General features: G+C 35.2%; 3 protein-coding genes across 8 annotated transcripts in view; 2 read left to right on the forward strand and 1 right to left on the reverse strand.

The window, feature by feature from the left end:
• Positions 1–644: 644 nt before the first annotated feature.
• On the forward strand, positions 645–6,464 carry LOC100854686 (pentatricopeptide repeat-containing protein At4g02750). 2 transcript variants are annotated; one of them, XM_010660394.3, is made up of 3 exons: positions 645–3,719; positions 4,615–4,913; positions 6,087–6,464. In XM_010660394.3, exon 1 carries the CDS (start codon positions 849–851, stop codon positions 3,627–3,629), a length of 2,781 nt encoding a protein of 926 aa, XP_010658696.1. In that variant the 5' UTR covers positions 645–848; the 3' UTR covers positions 3,630–3,719; positions 4,615–4,913; positions 6,087–6,464. The 2 variants fall into 2 exon arrangements, with proteins under 2 accessions (XP_010658696.1, XP_019079480.1); XM_019223935.2 differs by having other exon boundaries at positions 4,615–4,791.
• Positions 6,465–9,828: 3,364 nt separating this feature from the next.
• LOC104881173 (uncharacterized) lies at positions 9,829–10,598 on the forward strand. Its single transcript, XM_010660395.3, has one exon. It carries the CDS (start codon positions 9,935–9,937, stop codon positions 10,514–10,516), a length of 582 nt encoding a protein of 193 aa, XP_010658697.1. The 5' UTR covers positions 9,829–9,934; the 3' UTR covers positions 10,517–10,598.
• A 1,730-nt stretch (positions 10,599–12,328) lies between these two features.
• The window catches only part of LOC100264370 (serine/threonine-protein kinase CTR1), a 49,942-nt gene continuing 38,892 nt past the window's right edge, over positions 12,329–23,378 (reverse strand). The window contains exons 12-17 of one of the 5 annotated variants that reach the window (XR_009467299.1): positions 14,973–15,041; positions 14,728–14,859; positions 13,109–13,203; positions 12,810–13,017; positions 12,562–12,588; positions 12,329–12,473 (exon numbers count right to left, since the gene is read on the reverse strand). Coding sequence is in view for 1 of the 5 variants with exons in the window: in XM_059741544.1 (XP_059597527.1) it covers positions 12,900–13,017; positions 13,109–13,203; positions 14,728–14,859; positions 14,973–15,041 (414 nt within the window). In the remaining 4 variants the exon portion in view is untranslated. Of the gene's footprint in view, positions 13,018–13,108; positions 13,204–14,727; positions 14,860–14,972; positions 15,042–23,378 lie in introns of all 5 variants that reach the window. The other 4 variants (XR_009467298.1, XR_009467297.1, XR_009467296.1 and 1 more) reach the window with 4 other exon arrangements.

Here is a 23,378-nt window from a genome sequence, read left to right on the forward strand (position 1 = left end):
ATGTTGTAGAGAGATTCTATGCTTGCTTAGCTCTTGGTTTTGACACGAGATTAATCCAGGACATTTGGCGTCGTTAGTTATAAACCTTATTTTGTTATCATCAAAATCAATATATTAGTCAAACCTTTGTTTCACACAAATAAACAAACCATAAAGCCAATCTTTGTTATTATGTTTCTCAAAAAAATCTAATATTTACCATTTTCAAGTGAACCCATGCTCCCCAAAAATATATAAATAAAAAATTTGATTCAATTTTTACTTAACGTAATCAACCAAATCAGATCAAATCAAACTTATGCTAAAGTCCATTCAATTTAGGTCAATAAGTAAATTGGTTGTAATCAATTCTAATTTAATTAAAATTAGTGTTAATTAAGCATTAATTTGGACACTAATTAATTTAAAGATTTAAATTGAAGTGAATAAACAAATTATTTGAATAAAATTCAAGGTAATTTCCGAATGTAAAAAAATTAGATTAAAAGAAAGTTAATTTACGCAGCTCAAGCTGAAAGAAGTTGGTGTAATTATAAAAATCTACAGAGAAACCAATCTATCCATCAAAGGAAACAAAGTATAGAAAAATTGCATGTAATTCCTTTACAAGAAAGCCACAGTAATTTATCCTTAATTACTAAAATATTCATTATTCTTCAAGGGGATATGAAAATACCAATTTGACGAGTGTTCACAAAGAAGAGGAGGAATTGCCAGTCCATTCACCGTTGACATTACGCGCCAAAAGTAGTTATTCAAAACCCATTCTTTCAATTTCTCCTCCCGTTTCCGTGGCAACCAACCAGAGTGAAAAAAGAAGAAGCAATAAATAACACTCCACCTATTTAATGATTCGATGGAGAACCGCATCAACCCCATACCCAGTGATTCGTCGTTTCCTCTGTACGTTTCGCTGTATCTCTACTCTCTCTCTGCCGATCCAGGAGACCCCTCAAACCCATCTTTTCCAATGCAACACCAGGATTCAGGAACTGGGTCGACTTGGGCGAGTCGAGGAAGCCCGCCGAGTGTTCAATGAAATGATTCAACGAGATGTTGTTTCATGGAACTCGATGATTAATGGGTATTCCCAGAATGGAAAAGTGGATGAGGCTAGATTGCTTTTTGACGCTTTTGTGGGTAAGAATATAAGGACTTGGACGATTTTGTTAACCGGGTATGCGAAGGAAGGGCGAATAGAAGAAGCTCGGGAGGTGTTTGAATCAATGACGGAGCGTAACGTCGTTTCTTGGAATGCTATGATTAGTGGATATGTTCAGAATGGTGATTTGAAGAATGCACGGAAGTTGTTTGATGAAATGCCAGAGAAAAATGTTGCATCATGGAATTCGGTTGTCACTGGGTATTGTCATTGTTATCGGATGAGTGAAGCGCGTGAGCTTTTTGATCAAATGCCTGAGAGGAACTCGGTTTCTTGGATGGTGATGATTTCTGGGTATGTTCATATAAGTGATTATTGGGAAGCATGGGACGTTTTTGTGAAGATGTGCAGAACTGTGGCGAGACCTGACCAGTCAATATTTGTGGTTGTTCTCTCAGCAATTACTGGTTTGGATGATTTGGAATTGATTGGGAGTTTGCGTCCAATTGCAATCAAGACAGGATATGAGGGGGATGTGGTTGTGGGCTCAGCAATATTGAATGCTTATACAAGGAATGGGAGTTTGGATTTGGCAATGCACTTTTTTGAAACAATGCCAGAGCGAAATGAATACTCTTGGACCACAATGATAGCAGCTTTTGCACAGTGTGGTAGATTGGATGATGCAATTCAACTGTATGAGCGAGTCCCTGAACAAACTGTTGCCACAAAAACAGCAATGATGACAGCATATGCCCAGGTTGGAAGAATTCAGAAAGCCAGACTTATATTTGATGAGATCCTGAACCCGAATGTGGTTGCATGGAATGCTATTATTGCTGGATATACACAGAATGGAATGCTTAAAGAAGCAAAAGATTTGTTTCAGAAAATGCCTGTAAAGAATTCTGCTTCTTGGGCAGCCATGATTGCTGGGTTTGTGCAGAATGAAGAAAGCAGAGAAGCTTTAGAGCTGTTAATTGAGCTCCATAGATCAGGTTCTGTTCCAAGTGATTCCAGTTTCACCAGTGCTCTCTCTGCATGTGCCAACATTGGAGATGTTGAGATAGGTAGAGTAATACACTCACTTGCAATTAAAACAGGGTGCCAATTCAATTCATATGTAATGAATGGGTTGATCTCCATGTATGCTAAGTGTGGGAATGTGGAAGATGGTTCTCATGTCTTCAGGACAATAAGAGTGAAAGACACAGTGTCTTGGAATTCTCTCATCTCTGGACTTTCAGAGAATTACATGTTGGATGATGCCCGTGTTGTTTTTGAAAAGATGCCCAAACGGGATGTTGTGTCTTGGACTGCGATTATATCAGCTTATGTGCAAGCAGGGCATGGAGAAGTTGCCTTGGACTTGTTCCTCGACATGTTAGCCAGAGGAATAAAACCAAACCAATTAACAGTTACTAGCCTTTTGAGTGCTTGTGGGAACCTGGGTGCCATCAAATTGGGGGAACAGTTCCATGCCTTGATATTTAAACTTGGATTTGATACATTTTTATTTGTTGGAAATTCTCTAATAACAATGTATTTCAAGTGTGGATATGAGGATGGCTTTTGTGTGTTTGAGGAAATGCCTGAGCATGACTTGATCACATGGAATGCAGTTTTAGTTGGCTGTGCACAAAATGGATTAGGTAAAGAAGCCATCAAGATTTTTGAACAAATGGAGGTTGAAGGGATTTTGCCTGATCAAATGAGCTTTCTTGGGGTTTTATGTGCTTGCAGCCATGCAGGGTTAGTGGATGAGGGGTGGGCGCATTTCAATTCCATGACCCAAAAGTATGGGATCATGCCATTGGTTTATCACTATACTTGTATGGTTGATCTTCTTGGGCGGGCTGGATACCTCTCTGAAGCTGAGGCTCTAATCGAGAACATGCCTGTAAAGCCAGATTCTGTAATTTGGGAGGCTCTACTTGGGGCTTGTAGGATCCATCGTAATGTTGAGCTTGGCCAGAGAGTTGCTGAAAGGCTTTTTCAGATGACAAAACCAAAATCTGCGACATACGTCTTATTATCCAATTTATTTGCTTCTCAAGGTATGTGGGACAAGGTAGCGGAAATACGAAAATTGATGAAAGATCAGGGATTGACCAAAGAACCAGGAATCAGTTGGATACAGGTCAAGAACAAGTTGCATTGTTTTGTTACAGGGGATAGGACACATGATCAGATTGAAGAGATTTACTCAGCACTGAAGGAGTACTATGGATGCTTCAGAGCAACAGGTTACATGCCAGACACGAACTTTGTTCTTCATGATGTGGAAGAAGAACAAAAGCAGAATGAGCTTCTCTACCACAGTGAGAAACTTGCTGTTGTCTTTGGAATCTTGAGCACGCCAAATGGATCACCCATTCAGATTATAAAGAACCTGCGTATTTGTGGTGACTGCCACACTTTCATGAAATTCATGTCCAAGGTCACCCTGCGTAAGATCATTATTCGAGATGGAAATAGATTCCACCATTTTCGCGATGGTTCATGTTCTTGTGGGGACTATTGGTGAGTTTGTCATGGGTGAGCATTCTTGGATGGCCAGGGACCCACCCCGGTTGTAGCTTAATGGATCAGGAGTCAAAATGGCTCAAATTCAAAGGTAAGAACATGTAATTTTTGTGTTGACCATTCCCATAGTTGTGAGTCTAATACCCAATCTCTGATGGGCAAGATGAGTATTGAAAGAGTTGAAACCAGGAATCATTTCTTCTATTTGGGCAGTGGGACTTTGTTTTGCAAATTAAGAATCCAGTGAAACAAAATTATAATATTGTAGAGTAATATTTATAGACACTGCAGCATAGGTGAAATTTTAGCAGTTACTTTGCCCATCAAAAAGACTTTTGGCAGTCACCTTTTTTTAAAGATTTAATATTAAGATACATTTTAAAGTCTGGTAAAGCCAATTCTTTGTTTGATTAGATTTATCATTTCCATTTGCATAACAGTATGATAGCTTAAGTAGTCTGAAAAATAGCACTCTACTCCAACCTATTAAACCAAAAAATAAAATCTAAAATAAAAAAATTAAAAAACCAAGCCCTATCGTTTAATCAGTGCCAAAATCTTGGATCAGATATATCAGAGTCTTAACTTGATTTAATGATTTTGGCTACTCAAATTTAGTCACATTGGTTAACTGCATAGAAACCTTTTGAGATTATGTTAAAATAAAGGATGAAATTAGATGTTATATATTTGTTTGATGGATGTGGCTTTCTGTATGATTAATCTTCTAAACAGAAAGCCATACAATTTTAACACACATGGGTGTATCCTATAAGTTCATAACTTTGATGGTGCTAATAATTGTAGGCTATTTTCCAATTACAAAGGTAATGTAATGGATTAGCAATGCTGTTCTTATTTGCTTAAACACTTAAGGGCAAAGATTGCATCTGAAGGAGGCAAGTCATGAAATTTGGATCCATTGCTGTGCTTCTGAGCTTTCCATCACCTACACTTGCTTTTTAACTTGAGTATTTTTACTGCAGACTTGCTGGATGAAAAGTTTTGGACCGCGACAAAGCTTCAAAGTTTAAAGAAATAAACCAGTCTGCTTTTTGTGGGGATGCCTTTGGATACACTTGATGAGGGGATCAGGTTGCAGTGAAGAGAAAATCATTATCCTAACATTGAACTTCTACAAGAGCCGTAGGAGGATGAAGGGGGTAATCTTCCTAAGTCCATTACTTTGGCATGCAAGCAAAGGGGGGGTTTGTTACTTAGAACTAACCTTGGTAGCAAGAAGTGGCAGTGAAGACTTAGGGGGCTCAATTTTTTATTTGCTAAGGTATAAATTTATGATCACCTTTCACCACTCCTATCCAAGTTACCAGAATACATGATGTCCTTTATATGTCTTGCCTCCTTATTTGACAAAAACACTGGTATCTTAGCAATTTGCATTTTAGATTGCATCATTTGGTAGTGCTAAGTTTTTACTCTTTAGCACTCTACAGAATATCTTTTTATTTCTTTTATTTTCCATAAAGCAATATATATCAAATAAGAAACTCATGAAAGTATATGAAATACTTTTATTAAAGCTGAATAGAACTGAAGGCTTCTGAAAAATCAGCTGAAGTTATGGCAGAAAAAGAGCCCAATACAATATGAAATACTTGGATCTATGATCTTGCTTGGTTGGTTATTGTTAGACAAGTTTCCTGATCTGAATTGAAACTTTTGATTTTAAATATAATGTTTTGTTAGACTTGTACTGTTAACAAATCTTAATGTTTACGTTTATCAAGTTTCCTTTAATGTAGGACAGTAGAGTTAAAAGAATAAAAGGGGGAGAAATAGAAGCGGAAAAGAGAAATTCCAAAGAATTAGAAATATTGTTGATCAAAGTCAAAAATGCTTAACATCAAAAGGCCTATACTTATATAGATAGACAATCCTTCCAATCAAAAAAAAATATAGATAGACAATCCTAACTCTCTTGGGAAACTAATTTAAATAATCCTAACTATAATATAACTTTATCACTAAATAATAATAACCCTGATATAAATAAAATAAAATAAAATATTATGACTTCCTATAGTTACACCTAATATAAGTGTGTAATTTAACATCTTTATATCCATCACCTTCCCATTTCATTTTCCTCTTATGCCCAAGTTATTTTGTGCGTTTTACAAGAAGGCCAAGGAGTCACCACCTAAAACATTATGTACATGTCTGGATGTATCACAATGGCCATGTTTAACACACTGCTTGGTTGCATTATATTACAGAGTGACTTATTTTTTGGGTCATTGGTGTTAAAAAAAAATTTACCAGCCAAAATGAGCTATCAGCATCAAGTTATCTGATTGATATGCAGTTGTGAAATTTTTCATATCATTTTCTCTTTTTAGGTTCATTTATACTCTCCATGAATTCAATTTTTATTAATTCCAATTCAAGTTTTGATGAACTTTGGCTTTATTAATTGGAGCTGCTTTTTGCACTTCAGGTCTCGGGGTGATGAAGGTCGAAGCAAATATGGAACAAGTCTGGAAGAGTCGGACGCTATTTTTGCGTTCCTGAGCTATATTGCTGAAAATTGACATTAGTATCTTTTGTGAGGGACAGGTATTGCGACCATACTTCCCCCAAAAGAGATGTTAGTTGGCAACCTGGCATTGATGCTTTGGTTTTTCAGAAAAACTGTTTCTCTTGCTTTGTGGAAAATGCTGATAAAAGATATAAATACTTCTCTAGAAATGTAGATAAGAGCCTTGGCAGTTAGGAGAACTTTCATTGCTTCATATTCTTTGGTGGTGTCACTTGCCAAGGAGGCCCAAATTTGCTACAACTGAATGAAAAACTGAGAAACAACCTTGATAAAGCATGAAGCGATATTACATACAAATATTTAAAAGGGAAATCCTATCTAAGAGAAGAACTGCAAAAGCACGTAGAAGAGTATGAAAATTTGTGATGTTTAAATTTTATTTGAAGTCACAGCAGTACAGATTAGTGGCTTTATTTGAATCCCCATAGATTCGAAGCCCTCCCCACATGAATTCAGTGTCTTTTTTACTAGTCACACTTGCCAGACTTCCCAATTTGAAACTGAGACCACAGAGCTCCACACCCAGTTCGAAGTTAATATTAGTCAAACTAATGTCAACACTGTATTAGGTTCAGTAAACTTCATTTACAGCCCTAAAAGAGCCCCTATTGTGTTATTTAGTTTACCTATGTTTCATATTCCTTGTGGCATATATCCTGCTAAGTTTAGAATAAATCGATTTAGTTTCAAAGATTTTTTTCAGAAATGGATATCATTTTCAGACAATAAATAATGATAATGCTACATATCTTCACATTATATTTGTCATTTCTTCCAAAAGTACATATTACTTTCTCCTTTGAGTTGTATTAAACCTATTAAATCATATGTCATCATGAATTAGATGTTTCATAACCCAAACATATTTTTTCTTTGTCATGAGCAACTTGATTACCTAGGATCCTCAATGATGCATCATATCATAAACAATTCTAATGACCTTCCTTTACAAAACCAAAAGATTTTTGTGCCTAATGATTTTGTGTTTGTTGGTAAGGCAAATTAATTATTAAGCTTTACCAAAATTGAATCTGCATCTCCCATATTTTAAGAAAGAATTGAAGGGAACATCTATGGACTGACCTTCCATCAAGTAGACAATCTTTTTATTTTATGGTATTAATAGATGTCTCAACTAGATGATCTCATTTTTGTCTTCTTTTTACCTCCATTATTGCATTTGTTAGGCTACTTGCTCAGATTATTTTACTAAAGGCTCAATTTATTAATAATCCTGCTAAAACAATTCATCTTAATAACATTGATAAATTCTTATCCTAAACATTCCTGGACTATTGTCAGTTGGTATGAGTGATGCACATTCTCTTGATGTTGTTTATCCATAAAATGGGTTGGCTAACTCTCTTATCAAATGTTTACAACTCATTGTTAGATCATTGTCTTTCAGAACATAGGTGCCTCCTGCTTTAAGAACATGTTATTATCCCATGTTGTGTATTTAATCTGCTTTCGACCAATAACTACTCACAAAATCTCCCATTTACAACTTGTTCTAAATCATCACCAAATGTTTCTCATCTACATGTTTTTGGTTGTTTATATCCCTATTGATCTTACATAATATACTAGGTTCCTATACATAGACTTGGTATTTATATTGGATTCACTTCCTCCTTTGTTATACATTATCTTGAACCTTGTGATCCTTTTATGACATGCTTTGTGGATTATCATTTTGATGGGGCAATTTTCCTATCGTTAGGGGTGGGGGGAAGGAGGGATAAGTCAATTTTAGAAGGATGAGATAAATTGCTTGAAATACATGAAATTTTAGTCATCTTGATCCTCACTCAAATCAATGTAAACTAACGTTTGAAAGATCATTATATTACAAAGACTTGCACATTCTTTACCATATGCAATCATTAACACAAAAAAATAAATAAATAAATAAAATTGACAATTGTATGCTCCATTTTCAAACATTTCAGCATGACTTAATGTTCCTTTAAGACAATCAACTAATATCATAACAAATGAATTTAAGGCATGCCTAAAGCTTGGTAAACCTATAAGCTCAAAAAAATATAATTCCTCAAAAGAGGAAGACACAAGGAAAAACATATAAAAAAAATTGGCTCTATAGAAGAAACTACTGTTACAAAAGTGTCTATGGAATTTATTTGAGTCCCAAGTTGATAAACTAAGAGCCCTTGAAGAGGAGTAGATTAAAAAGATACTCTCTTAAAATAAAATTGAAATATAATAGAAATACGATTCTATTCAATGAATCTTTTTAAGGAGATACATAGTCCCTAAAGAAGTGCAACTTAAACAATTAGCCCTTGAAGAGGCATAGGTACTCGGAGCTAATGAAATTTCAATAAGTTAAGAACATATACGAGAGGCATGAGATGGAAGTAACATTGTCATTGACAATATATTCTCATTTCAAGTGGCCATTGGCATCTTAAAAGAGTATGAGCACCTGAAATCACAATTTATGAATGATCATTGGCATAGAAATGATTTGTCAAAATAGATAAGAGGAAATCCAAATAAATCAAACTTCATTAACAAAATAAGATTTTGAACTTGTAGCACTTGACGACATAAAGCCTATTGGTTATAGATGGATTTTTTCCTACAAAACACGATTGTGGCACAAGATTTTTTTATGAAAACTTGGCATTGACCATGTAGAAACTCTCTTATTGTAGATGCAAAAACATTTCTTTATTTGATGAGTTTGACAATCTTAGAAGGACATATATATCTAACCTAACACATACATTACAATTGTCTTAAGAGTATCTGATAAAGGAAGGATAAGTAAATAATATTATTCGCACATGTATTTTCATTAAGATATCAAAAGTGATATTTAAAATTATTTCAATATATGTGGATGATTTGAACCTTATTAGAACTCTTAAGGAGTTCATAAGAACAATCAATTAAAAGAAAGAATTTGAAATGAAGGATCTCAAAATGATAGAGATCAAGTATTTTCCAAGGGCAATGTTAGTACATCAATTGATGTATACATAGAAAAAATCTTAAACCACATTTTTATAGACAAATCATGTGCACTTAACTTCCTTATCATTATTTATTCACTTGAAGCGAACCAGCACTTATTTTATCCTAAAAAAGGAAATTAAGAAATATTTGGTCCAAATGTAATATACCTTAGCAGAATTCATATATTGATGTATCTTACAAGTTGTACATGACTAAACATAATATTCTTTGCCAATTTGCTAAAAAGATACAATTTTGTATCAATTTGATGACAATAAAATGGGTAAAATATATATTACAATATCTTTGTAGAACTATTGACACGAGTATATTTTACTCAAAAAGAATTAAACCTATGCAAATTTTGGTTATCTTTCAAATATATGTAATAATATATCTCAGTCATGGTATATATTTACCCATAGTAGTCTATGATATCATAAAGATCGATTAAGCAAACAATAGGTAGTCAACTCTTCAAATAATTTAGAGATATACTAGATTAAAGTAAATAGTAAATACATATGGTGAAGATATGTGATTCAATATATTCAAAAACCATGTGGTTTATTCTTTGTTAAAGATGATTTGTTTATATTGTACAAATCAAATGACAACATACATAAGGTGATATCACCAAATATATCTCCCTTGAGGTAATTTGTGTTTATTATGATTGAAACCCAATTCACTGGAATTACAACCCTACGGCCCGCTCATTATTCTTTTCCATTATTATTATTTTTATTTATTTTTACAAAATGTATAAAAATGAAAAGGAAAAAGGAAAATCCAGGGTTTTGGGATGGGCATTTGTGTCATTTTACAAAAATGAAATACTCGTAGAAGGAAAGGGAGAGAAGCCAAGCCCTTCCTCTCCATTGAAGCGGTGTGTGGAAGAAGAGAACATGTTAGGGTTTACTACTGCCCTCTTCCACCCTCCAATTCCATTTTCAATTCGATCAGATCCGCCAACCACACCAATTTTATCCTTTAAAGCAACAGCGAATTCCATTTACCCTTACTTTCATGTCCCCAGAAAATTGGTGGTGAAAGCAGAGAAGGGGAACGGAAAGGAGGGAGAAGAAGAGAAAAGGTCAAAAAATGGGGGAGGGGAGGACTTGAAGAAGGATAAAGGACCCATACTGAATGTGAAGTGGAGGGATCTGCTAGACCCAAACCCAGAGAACATATTGGCCATTGGATTGAGTGGGGTGTTGACATGGGCGAGTGTTCAGGTGCTGTGGCAGCTCTTCTTCATCTCTCTCACCATTCTCGTAGCTGCTCTCAAGTACTCCTTCATTGCCGCTCTTCTTATATTCATCCTCATTACCCTTCTTTGAATTCTTGTCGATTTATTTTGAATTTATTTCAAGAAATTGTATATTGGCTCTGTTTCTCTGTATCTAACATTTGAATTCAGTCTGTGACCGAGAGTTCTTCCCCCTCCTCGTCAACCCTAGATCAGATCAGGGGATTTTTTATAAATGTACGGATTTTTAGAAATTATTTTTTAAAATACCTTAAATTGGAAAATAAAATTTATATTTTAATTTTTCTAATGCAAACCCGTTTTTCATGTCTCCTGAATTTGATTTTATATTGAAAGACGTCACTTTATGGGATGCCCTCTACCATTCCAAAAAAATTAGATTAATGTTAGAAATGTCTTTTGAAGAGATACATTTGAATATAAATTAAAATTTATACAAGTCTCTTGAATTTGATTTGATATTGAAGATGTTTTTTGAAAAAATATTTTTTATAATTCCAAAAAATTTGGATTTATATTAAAGGTGTCTTAAAGTGACACTTCAAGAAACATCTTCTATGTAAAATCAAATTCAAAAAATACTTATGATATAAATTAAAATTTATGAAATCGTGGAAGGTGAAAATTAAAATTAAAATTTAAGACATTTTTATTATATATTGGAATTTATGGAATTATGAAAAATGTAAAATCAAATTCAAGAGACACTTGTATAAATTAAAATTTGTGAAATTATAAAAGACATCTATTCAAAACACCTTTATTATATATTGGATTTTGTGAAATTATAGAAAGTGTCTTTTCAACATGCACCTATTAAAAAGACATCTTCAATATAAAATCAAATTCAAGAGATACTTATAATATAAATTAAAATTTATGAAATTATAGAGCATACGTTGAAAAGACTTTTTTAGTATATATTAGATTTTATGGAATTATAGAAAATGTCTTTCCAAGAGACGCATTTAGTATAAATCCAATTTTTCTGAAATTGTAGAAAGAGACAATGTATTTTCAATAGACATTTTTAGTTTAAATTCAATTTTTTTAAATGTATATTAAGAATTTGAAAATTGTGAAAGTGTCTAAATCCATCAATATTTTTTCAACTATCATTTTTTAAGAATTACTTTTTACGGTTGCAGACTTGCAGTAGGAATTAAAAAACCCCTCAGATCAGGCTGGCATTTCCATCCACATTGCCCCTTTTTTTAGTATCAAATAAACCATTTTTAATTAAACAAACATGTATGGGTACAAAGGCAATATGAAATTATACTTGGCAGGGATAACTTACGTTCTAAGAAGGCCATGTTTGGTCACCCGAAATTTTGACAAAAATTTTGAGAAGACTAAAAATTTGAGGGAAAGAAAAGGGAGAGTAAAAGTAAAGGAAAATAAAAAAATTAGAATAAAAAAAATGATTTTTTATACATTATTTTAAAATTATTTGAAAGTTAAATAATTAATTTATTGATTTTTATATAAAAATTAAATAATTAAAAAAATATAAATGTTTAAAGAATTTTAATTATATTTGTATTTTGAAAACAAACATGAAACATAATTCTTTTTATAGTATTTTTTTTTGGTCCTCGGCTCTTTTGGACCAAAAATAGCCAAGTTTATTGGTTTTTTAGATTTTCATTTGTAATTTTGTTCATATTTGTAATCAATTTATTGAAGCTGTTCATTTTTCTCATATTTCATTTCTAGAAATATTTTATTTTAAATATTAACAAATTTTTATTATTTCAAATTTAAAAAATTTGTTAAGACACAAATGAAACTATTCTTCTTACATTCTTAACTGAAAATGTATTCAAAGGAAGCCTAAAATATCATTATTTAAGAGAGAAGTGGAGAGCATGAACATGGATACTACGAATTTGCATCACCATTGTTAACTATTTTATTACATGGAGTAATAATTACAGAAGACACCATCTCCCCCTTCACTCATACTCAAAATGTTACAGAGGTCTGGTATTCCCCACTGATGTTTGCTTTGATGACAGCAGTATCTACCAAAGAAAAAACACTGAGACAGTAAAAGATGATTCAAGTCCCATGTTAACAAATAAATGGTTGTCAGTCAGTTCTTCAACTCACAAAAGGAAGACGGCATACATGCAGCAACTGCCCTGCCAACAACAAAATAGACACAAACATTAAAGTCTACTTTCAAGTTTACTATCACCTTTGAAAATTTTTAGACCAAAGCATAACACACACTAATTCTCCTCCACATGGGTCAGTACATGCATACCAATCCACCAGGGAAGAAAGCAAATCTCTAGGACATCAAATAACAGAATTGTTCTCTGAAGAGCTTCCAATATAAGGCACATGTCTTGTACCTGATATGATGAGAGTAAGGGACCTCCTAACAGAAATAGAACTCCAAAAACTTGACATTGTATTGGTGATTGATTGCTTATTCTCAATGTTTAACCACCCTTCGGGTAATTTCTGGAATGTGACCCTTGAAATGGTTGAGGTGAGGATGAGATCAGTGGCTGCAAGTATTCCTTGATAAAGGAGAAAGGAGGACGCTTCGAGGGCTCACTGCAACATTAAATTAGCATTTTGTTGTCAGGAGGTAAAAGTGCATATCAAACTCTAAAATTCAATATAAGAATTGTGAATATTCACTCACTTAGCCCAGCAGGCCTCAATCAAGTAGGCGACTTGATGATTTACTTCAGCTGGAATCTCAAGCCTTTTTCCCTTGAAAGCAACAGCTGCTACAACCTGCAAAAGCCGTCCTATCATATGTATTTGAGTCATATGTCAACACTAGAGTAAGCCACTTGCAGGAATGCATTCATTAGAGTATGCACATTGCTTCCATGCATGCATGGATATACAAACCCATGTTTGTAAGAATCAAATGATGGGCAAATGGCATTAAGAGTTGGGATCTTGTCTAGTGGGACTCTTCACTGGTGTGAGGAGTGAGGACTCCAGTTTCTAGTAGCACCATATGAACATTAGGCTGCACTTGACATTTCAGTAATGAAGCAAAGTCGATGAGTCAACCAAGCTCCTTTTTTTCTTGCTGAAATGGACTTAGAAGCCTCCATGCTATATGCTGTATCAGACCCTATGTTGCTAGGACTCTGGTGTGGGTACAAGTGTAGGACTCAAATTCTTTTTACTCCAGAATTTAGTTACAGGGATCTAGCTAAAAAGAATCCCAAATTTAGATATGAATACAAGGATACTGCATAATAAAAGAAAGGAAGAAAAACCAGTTAAAAATCAAGATATCTTTGCTAAGAACTTCCCATATTTTTTCTTTTATCCTTATCTTTTCTTTTTTACCCTCAAGTATTCTTAAATTCTCTCTTTTTCCAAAAGAATAATCTGCCAAGAAAGTAGAAAATAGAACAAAAAAAAGAACTCAAAATCAAAGAGCCATATCTAAAGCAAAGTAGGAGTATCCGACAAGGATCTCGCACCCACACCCATATTGCAACGTGTCAATGCAACTATGCTGGGTGAAGTTGGAGAGTGCAGGTATGATTGATTGAACATTAAAGTCCTAGTATCTGTGCACAAGAGTATTTATGTAACTCCACTAATAGAACGTGGATACTACAAATCCAATGAAATTGACAGAAACCTCTCTTTGCTTACATCTCTAGCTTCCATTCCCTTCTTTTACTTCACCCTCTTTTCTTTTCTTCTCCTTATTTCTATGATTTAAGGGATTATAACTTCCAATTCAATATTTTTCAGCACTAATAGTGCCATACGACCAGGAAAAAAAGCAGGTGATGCACTCAAAAAGCTTTTAGCATCAGATTTTAACTGTGTCAATGACAATGAATCTCTTAAAGAGAATGATGGTCTTCTTTTTCATCCTTCTGAGATCCCTTAAAAGGTAATTTGAACTTATAGAAGATGGCTTTGGTGGCTAGATCAATTTAGATCAACCATTACCACGTCTCAAAAGAACAATATTAGCATATTATATCTAACATTAAGTTCTCACCAACTAACCCCTAATCAAGTTATAAATTTCGCTTTGGCTACAACAAGTCCAATTCCTATCAGCAGAGTACTAGGAATACTTCATATCCTTTCCTAATTATCTATGCTTCTTCATAGTTCTTAGTTATTTTCTGTTTCTTTAGAAAACTTTAATATGTAACCTCCTCCTAGAAGTTAGTTTGTACCAAATAGCAACTTAATATTACAAACAAGTTCTCTGATATCTTCCAAATATTTTTACTAACAATTATAGCTTGCTGCAAGGTAATGACAAACTACCTGAGCTGGATTTAAATGTTTCCAAGGCCTTTGCAAGGTCACAAGTTCCCACAAGATTACACCAAAGCTGTAAACATCTGACTTTTCATTTGATGGCTCATCACGGAGAACTTCTGGTGCCATCCACTCAGGCTAACAAAAAAAATCAAAGGTAAGTCTTAGCAATTGAAGCCATCCCTTGCTCGCTTTTAATAGCATGCCAACAGATTATATACATTAACTTTTCAGTTTTGAATAGAACTTACTGTCCCTGCGGCCGTTTTAGATGAAAGAAATGTGTTTGCCTTTGAACGGGAAAGACCAAAATCACAAACCTGCAAAAAAGAGAAATTAAGAAAAATTTTAACCACAGATAAATTAAGAAGACGAAGGCCTTCAAGCAAAGGATTTTAAGACTACAAATTCTCAATTTGTATATTCACTAAAACCAGAAGAGATTACTATGACCTCTTCTCAAACCTGTAATGCTAACTATACCCAATCCTAGCCTTTGAATAGAATTTCCAGCCATTGATTAAGACCTAAGTAAAAGGTTGAAAAACAAGAAAGCAACATATGATGATTCACTTACGTCATTATAGTCCTATTTCTCTACATAAACAACTATGGGACCCACAACAAGAAACTAACAAATTATGACTCTGGGACACTTTCATGTAACTAAGAAACGTTCACGTGGCCCCATACTATCTTGATGGTGGCACATACGTACTTAGATCTTAGAATCAAGCCTTTAAACCTTCACTGTTACACTTTTAGGATGTTTCTGCTGATCCACAAATGGAATCCTTGACCAGTTCATGGTTCCAACAGTTTGAATTTTGGATGTTTGGTGTAGTCCAGGTTTCAGAACACTACTTGATAATAAGATCCTTGACTATTTCCAAGATGAATTCTACATTCTCCAGATTTCCTCACTTATAGCTGTATTGATCAAATCTGTGAATAGGAAACAAGGTACTTTGATTTTTTTTTTTTTCCTTTTTTGATAGGCTAGCAAAAATAATATTAACAGTGCCTGATAAAAAAACACATCCAAGCACACTGGGCATATACAAAGGACAACAAAATGCAACAATAAGAAGAGAGAAATGAAAACAACACTCTTCCCTTAAACAAGAACCCAACCAATCTACAAAGTCTATCATAGACATTGACATCTCATCTACAAATCTCCTAATCCATATAAAAAAGGTGGAAAAAAACAAAGATTTTGGCACTTGATCTGTTACTCCACGTTTTCAAAAGCCCCTTGATTTTCCCCCTTCCAAATTGTTAAATATAAATACACACACACACACACAAAAATGAGCATCCTTCCAAGCCTTCTTATGCTTTTTCCAAAAAAACAAGATCCCTTCCAACCAAGGAGGGCCTCACAAACTGAAGAAGCCAACATCCATGCAATGCCAAACAAGGATAAAACCAGCTTCCATAAAACACCAACCTTTGCCTAGTGGAGAAGAATGCAGTTCACTAATTCTACTGCATCTTTGCATAAATAGCATCTATTCACAAAATCGCATCCCCTCCTTTGTTATTTATCCAGATCCAATATCCTCCACCATGTTACCTTCCAAGCAAAGAAACCCAACCTTTGTTGGCACCCAAGGATTCCAAACTATGTCTGCTGGAGAAGAATAGAAGGGTTTGACTGTAAACTTTTGACTCTTCTATCCCAACCACGTCATCCTCACTTCTGACCATTGTTTCAGCTTGCAACCTTAAAAGAAACTTCTCAACTTTTTCTGATTCTCAGCCATGGAGTTGTCCAAAGCAGCGTGGATTCCAATGTCCACCTTTACCTAACTGCTCCTAAATATCCACCACCTATGCATTCTTTAAGGATGCAGTGGCATGCAACAAAGGGGCAGAAATGCTCAAAGGAGATTCACCACACATCCATCCTTCTAGAACTTCACCCTCCTTCCATCTCCTTTTTAGGTTCTACTTTGAAGATGTCCGACCGGCCCTCTTCTGATTATCTTCCAAACTCTCCACTCCCAAACCCAACCCCTCCACCCACCCCAAAACCTGTCCCTTGGTTCACAAGAACTCCAACCGTCCTCTTTCATCCCAAGTTTCCCAATAATAACCTACTTTCAAAAAGACTACTTCTTTGACAAGATTATCCAAACTCCACTTGCCAAGCAACACTTTGTTGATGATAGAGACATCTTTAATGCCAAGACCTCCTTGTTGCTTTTTCATGCAAGCAGACAACCAACTTGGTTCTCAAGAGCGCCCCCTCCCTATAGAAAATCTTTTTGAATCTTTTCAAGACTTAAGTCCACGTTCCTTAGGATGACAAAAAACAATATAAAATAAATCAAGTTGAAAAAAAGGTGCTTTTAAACCAAGTTAACCTCCCACCTTTTGAAAAATATTTTCTTCTCCACGTAGCAAGCCTTCTGTGAAATCTTCTTCTACCGCATCCAAACCAATGCTAATTTAGAAAGGGCACCACCCAAAGGTAGATCCAGGTAGGTGGAAGGAAGCACCCCCACTCTAAAACCCAACATAGTAGCTACTTCCTCCACATATGTCGATGGGGATCAAAACAACTCATTTCAAGTTTTTTTCTAGATGTAGACATAGAGGATGAAAAGGATTTCTATTTTCACTTAAATTAGGATCTTTTTTTGATAGGTAAAATAAGATTGTATTGAATAAGTAGAAAAGGCACCCAAAAGGTGACCCGAAGCATATAGGAAGTATACAACTATCACCAAAAAGGAAGAGGCCCTTCATCTATACACAACTTAGTCCAAGCCCAAAGAGTGCAAACAAAGGAGTTTTCAGCCTTTGAACCGACAACTCATTATCAAAAGGCTTTCAAACTAACTAAAAAAATACAAATAAGGGTCGCCTTCAAAGCCTTTTTACGTTTTTTGCCCACAAAGGATCCATGTGATCCGAGAAGAGTCTCTCTAACCAATAAGGGCAGGACCTAGGACACTTCAAAGAGAGCAAAAAGTAACTGCCATAACACCCTAGCCTTAGCACAGTGAATTAGAATGTGGTCAATGGTCTCTTCTTCGACATGGCAAAGGAAGCATCCTTTGCTAAAGACCATCCCCTCCTTTTCACCTGATCCAAAGCTAGGGCTCTGTCCCACACTTCTTCCTAAAAGAAGAAACCCACCTTAGGAGGAACACACGGGCTCCAAATGATACTCCTTGGAAAAGGGACTACATCACCTAGCTCCAAAGCATCATAGAGAGACTTAATAGAAAACTTCCCGCACTTTTGTCACTATAAAAAGCACCCTATCTTCCAAGTCTTGGGATACCCTCTTTTGTTGGATTCTTGAGATCCACAATATCCACCTTCCAATCATTAAAAGGCCTAGAGAACATCGGATTCCAACCGCCACCCTCAATTGTGGAGCCCCATATGTCCACCACCTGCTCCTCTTTTGAAGAGGTAAGAGCAAAAGAGGGAGGGGAAAAAAACACATAAGGCCTTATCACCATACCAATTATCCTTCCAAAAACTCACCCTTCTGGCATTACCCACTTCAAAATCAATTTTGTCACTCAAGAGATTCCATTCTTATAGCTTTCCAAAGACCCACCCAATACCCCTCTTGCACTTCACGGGAGCACCGCCCCTCTTCTTCTACACTATACTTTCTACTAATAATCTGCTTCCAAAGAAGAGCCTTGTTACAAAGCTCCAACACTATTTACAAAGAAGAGCCTTGTTAAGCAAAGATAGACATCTAACACCCAAACCACCCTTCCTCTTATCTAAGCAAACAATCCCCTAGTTTACTAAGTGAGGCTTCCGTGCTAGAGCCACCCCACATTAAAGGAAGTCCCTCTAAATCTGCTCTAATATCTCAATCTGACCGACCTGGGCATAGTGAACAAGGACATAAAATAAATAAGCATACTAGCAAGAGTGCTCCGAATTAGGATTCCTATTTTCCTTAAAATTAGGATTTCTATTCTTATTAAAATTAACTTTTTTAATTTAGTTCCAATACTTATCACTTTAATATTTCAACTAGACTAAAATTGTATTTCCTTTAGGATTAGTATATTCAATTGCTTAGAAATAGGATTGATTACAATAATGGAAGGATCATTATTAATTTGAGAACCCCACACCCCCCCCTCTCTCTCTCTCTCTCTCTCCTTATTCTCTCATAATTTCTCCTTTTATCATCTAATTCCATTCTTATCTTAATTTCTCTTCTATACAAAGAAAATGTTGTCATTGTCCTACATCAATTTGGTATCAGAGAAAATTGATCCAACAAAAAAAAAAAAAAAAAAACCAACTTCCATCATAAAAGGTTTTAGAATAGCAATTTCACACCTTACAAACTTTAATTATGAGATGACAGTTACTCTAGAGACTAATTAAAGAATTGACAAGCTACGTATCCTTTCATTAAAGTTCATATTTTTTATTATTTGGAAAAAACAATAATTTGTGAGTCATCTTCTGATTAGCGAACTACTTTACAACCTTCATTCTTCTATTTGAACTCTTTAATTGTCTTCTTCCTTCCTAACCTTACCTTTAAAAAAAATATTCCATTATTAAATTTTAATTTTTACATCACATGTCAGCAGTTTCCATTTATCTACTTAATAGTGATTTAAGAAGTATATCAACATATTTGAAAATAAATAAATAAAATAAAAATTAAAGTTCCATACACCAATCTCATAATTTTTTTTCTATACTTGCTTTATTCCTGGACCTTGATGAATCATCTAATCCAAGACCCAAATTATCTCAACAAAGTTCAATAGACCAACTCTAAAATGACCTTTTGGCAGAATTTCATTCTGAATTGACTGAATTTCATTCTGACATGGCTAGGCAATTCTCCCAACTACCAGTCAGTTTAGGGATATCCCAATTGAAGGACATCAGTTTAGTCAACAAGTTCCTCCACCAAAGGACAAAATCAGGGAGAGTCTCATGATGGAATGCTTACTAATGACCACAATCCTATCCATTTAGGAAGTCTAAGATCACTCCAAGGCCTCGTATCCACATGCATTAGTGCTTCACAAAAGAACTTTAGCAAACTTATAGGGGGAAGTAAAGTCCAAAATGACACATTCAACAATAATCCTAATAATGGACTAGGAGACATGGATGACAATGACCCCTTAATACCATAACAAATGGGAGGATACCATAGTGTCACAAGATGCTCCAAATGACCCTCCCCATGGGCTTATATAGGGGAAGGAAGCTTCTAGAGACCCCTAAAGTCATCTACACTTAGCTACAAGATGGAAGAGTGTGGAAGCTTCTAGAGATGCCTAGAGATGTCCACACATCTCTACACATGGCTAGGAGACCACTGGAATAGTGTGGGGTGTTCTAGAGTCTTCCAAAGACATATTGTACATAGCCTTGTACATAGACTAGTGTAGGAGCTTCTAGATTATTCTTGATTTGTAAGAAACCCTCCAAGGTTCTAGAGACTTCCTAAGGTGCCTAAAAATAGGTGAGGCCCTCATTTGGCCAAGGCACCAAGCAAGTGAGCTTCCTAAGCACTTGTAAAGTATCCTTGAGAGCAACAAAAGCTTCCATTCATTAAGTATTGCCTACTATGCCTTCTAAAGCTTCCAAGTCGTGTACATCTTAGCCTAGCGAGCTAAGCATCAGGAGTAAGGTTGACTTAGCAAGATCAAGTGTCTTGGTTTGTCTAAGTGCCACACGAGCTTAGGGAAAGACTAAGTCTGTGACAATAGGAACTTTATCAGCTTATTAGACATGTACCTTTGAGACATTTCTCAAGGATAATTCAAGTGATATAAACAAGAAGGTTAAAGTGGATGGTTATACCCTAATGTTTTCCCTAATTAGTAAGTTGATCTTGAGGATTACTTTGAATGGTATGACATGTTGAACAGCCAACGCATTTGCTTCACCAAAATGAAAGTTGTTGGTTTTACCAAGCGATATTGGCAAGGTATCCAGTCTAACCTAGAGCATTTAGGTGAGGAACCAATGGGTCAATGACCCTTTAGACTAAAATGAAATAAAATATGAAAGAAAAATATCTCCCTACATATTATGAGAGGTAGTTGCTAGATTGGTGCATTAAATTTAGGCAATTATCCCTAGTGAGACATACTACTTGAAGAGCTTCAATTGAGATGCAATTTGAGAGAGGAATATTGAGTAACTATGGTAAAATTCATTGATGGGTTGAGATCAAAAAGTCAAAAAAAGGTAAACCTTCATTCTCCTAAAACTTAGGAAGTCTATCACAAGGTTTTAGAGATTGAGAGATACCTTAGGATTTCTGTTTAGAGGCATGTGATGGCATGTGATTTCTCAATCCAGGGAGTCTTACCATTCTTGACATTTATCCTAGGATAGGGTAGGAAATAAATTTGAGGTCCACTAGCAAAGCTAAAGCCAATGAAATTACTTTACGTGGCAATAACAATGCTAGTCAGGGAGTGAGTAGTGATAGGGGTGGAGAGTCAGCTTCAAGTAATCCTCAGTCTAGTAGTTCTAACATAGAGTGTCACCATTATTCATATAGCATTACATTGTCTACATCGCACCCTAACCATAGAAAGCCTAAGGATTCACAAGAAGGTGAAGATGGTGATCAAGTTTACGAGCCCCTAGATTAAGTGTCTAAATAAGGAGAGGATGTTGAAGAATGGGCTAATGATGACACCTAAGTTAGTGCCATGCAGTATATTTTAATTCACTCTGGCATATGGCAATGAGTAGAAGTGCACATGTATTTTTGACACATTAAATGTGAGGATAAAATTTGCAAGCTTATTATTGATAGTAACGACTGCATGAATGTAATTTCTAAAGCTATTGTTGCTAGGACAAGACTTCAACCTAAACCACATCTCCATGCACATAGAGTTAGGTAGATAAAGCTTAATTGTAGTCCTATTACAATGGGAGACTATTCAAATAGAATTTGGTGTGATGACTTCCCCATGGATGTTGCTCTTATTCTCTTAGGTCACCCTTAACTAGATGACATATGTCACCCATCATGGTAGGGAAAACTCTTGTTAAATTATAATGGCAAGCCTATCCTTTTTCTTTTTCTTTTTTTTCTAAAAGGTAATTTTTTGTCCCCTTTAGGACTTAAACTTGGAACCTCTCACAAACCTTCCCTAATCCTTTACCACTTGAACCAAGCCCCAAAGGCAAAGTCTATCCTATTAAAACCACATAAACCCACTGAAAAGGATAGCAAGCCACAATTTAAGACATCGACCCAATCAATGGATTCAACATCTTAGGCACCTAAAATTTCTACTCAAACTTTTAAGCAAAACCTTCATACTTTAACATGAAATGAGTTTGAGAAAGGAGAAAAATTTGGGTGTAATATTAACCTTGGTAATTAAACATGTTGCTCATGAGTTATTAGCATCCAATATTACATTCCCACCCTGAGTCAACAAATTTTTAGTTAATATTCAAGATATAACTCCTAAAAATCTACCTAGTGAGTTACTAGAACATTCAACATACCATTTGTGGGGAGCTTCCCTCCACGTGTCCTTTCCAAACTCAAGACCCTTTGGTCATCCAAGGTAAGTAGATAATCCATCTGGGATCAATTCGTTTGGACCAAATAAGCTCCATCTGGTACAAGAAGTGAGAAATTTCCTTCTTCCTCAATGTCAAACGGAATGGACAAACCAAGCCAACAAGGACTTCCAAACAGACAAACTAACCCAGTCAAAGTTTCCAAGCATTGAACACATGATTAATCACACTTGATGCCTGAGCGATAGACTAGATGGCATTTATACCCAAAATCAATGTCAATTAGTCGTTACATGCAATTAGCAACATCAACAAACGTAAATGCACAATCAACTACATGGTCCGAGATTCTTGCACGACAACCAACAAATGACACCCGTCAACAGCTCTTGCTTGGTATGATTCCCCAATCCGCGCTGAGATGATGGCGTTGACTGTCTTATTAAGGCTTGATATCCGCCTTGATGGCAATCATCATCGCAAGAAAGGCATGAATGCACAATCAATGTTGTGACAAAGGTACCATTTGTTCTATAAAAACCCCTCGAGAAGCATGAAAAAGGTACATGCTACATAGCCATTCAAAATAGTTGAATTCATCCTTACTGATTTCTGACTTTAGCTTCGGAGAGGCGTGTCTGGACTACCTGTCTGGACATCCTTTTTGTGCAGGGAATAAGTTCATCTGACTCCGATAAAGCTAGACAGATCGGTATCCAGTTGGCACAACACCAACACCATTGATTTGGTTCTAGGGTCTCAGCCAAGCATGAAAATATCAAAGACTGACAAAATATTGGTGACTTGATTTTCCAAAAATTTGAGGAAATATTGGACAAAAATCCAGGAAAAAACTATCAATGGGAAGGAAATCAATTAAAACTTGTAGTCTATACAAATGTTGGAAAAAAACCCCATGATAAAAAAACAATAATACACATTGAAATTATCTTATTTAAGAATAATAATATATGTATGATAAAATTCGTAATATTTGGCAATAATATGCAGAACTTGAAAACATATTTAATGTTAAAATGATGTATATCTAGTTTGGATATATTCAAGGATATAAAAGAAATGATATATGTATGATTTTTTTTATTAACAAACATTCATAATTTAATTTACGAGTT

This window comes from Vitis vinifera, chromosome 13 (genome assembly GCF_030704535.1).
Source record: "Vitis vinifera cultivar Pinot Noir 40024 chromosome 13, ASM3070453v1".
Lineage (NCBI taxonomy): Eukaryota > Viridiplantae > Streptophyta > Magnoliopsida > Vitales > Vitaceae > Vitis > Vitis vinifera.

Excerpts from the sequence above, each read along its gene's own strand:
- LOC104881173 (XM_010660395.3), top strand. The coding sequence starts at position 9,935 with ATGTATAAAAATGAAAAGGAAAAAGGAAAATCCAGGGTTTTGGGATGG.
- LOC100854686 (XM_010660394.3), top strand. The coding sequence starts at position 849 with ATGATTCGATGGAGAACCGCATCAACCCCATACCCAGTGATTCGTCGT.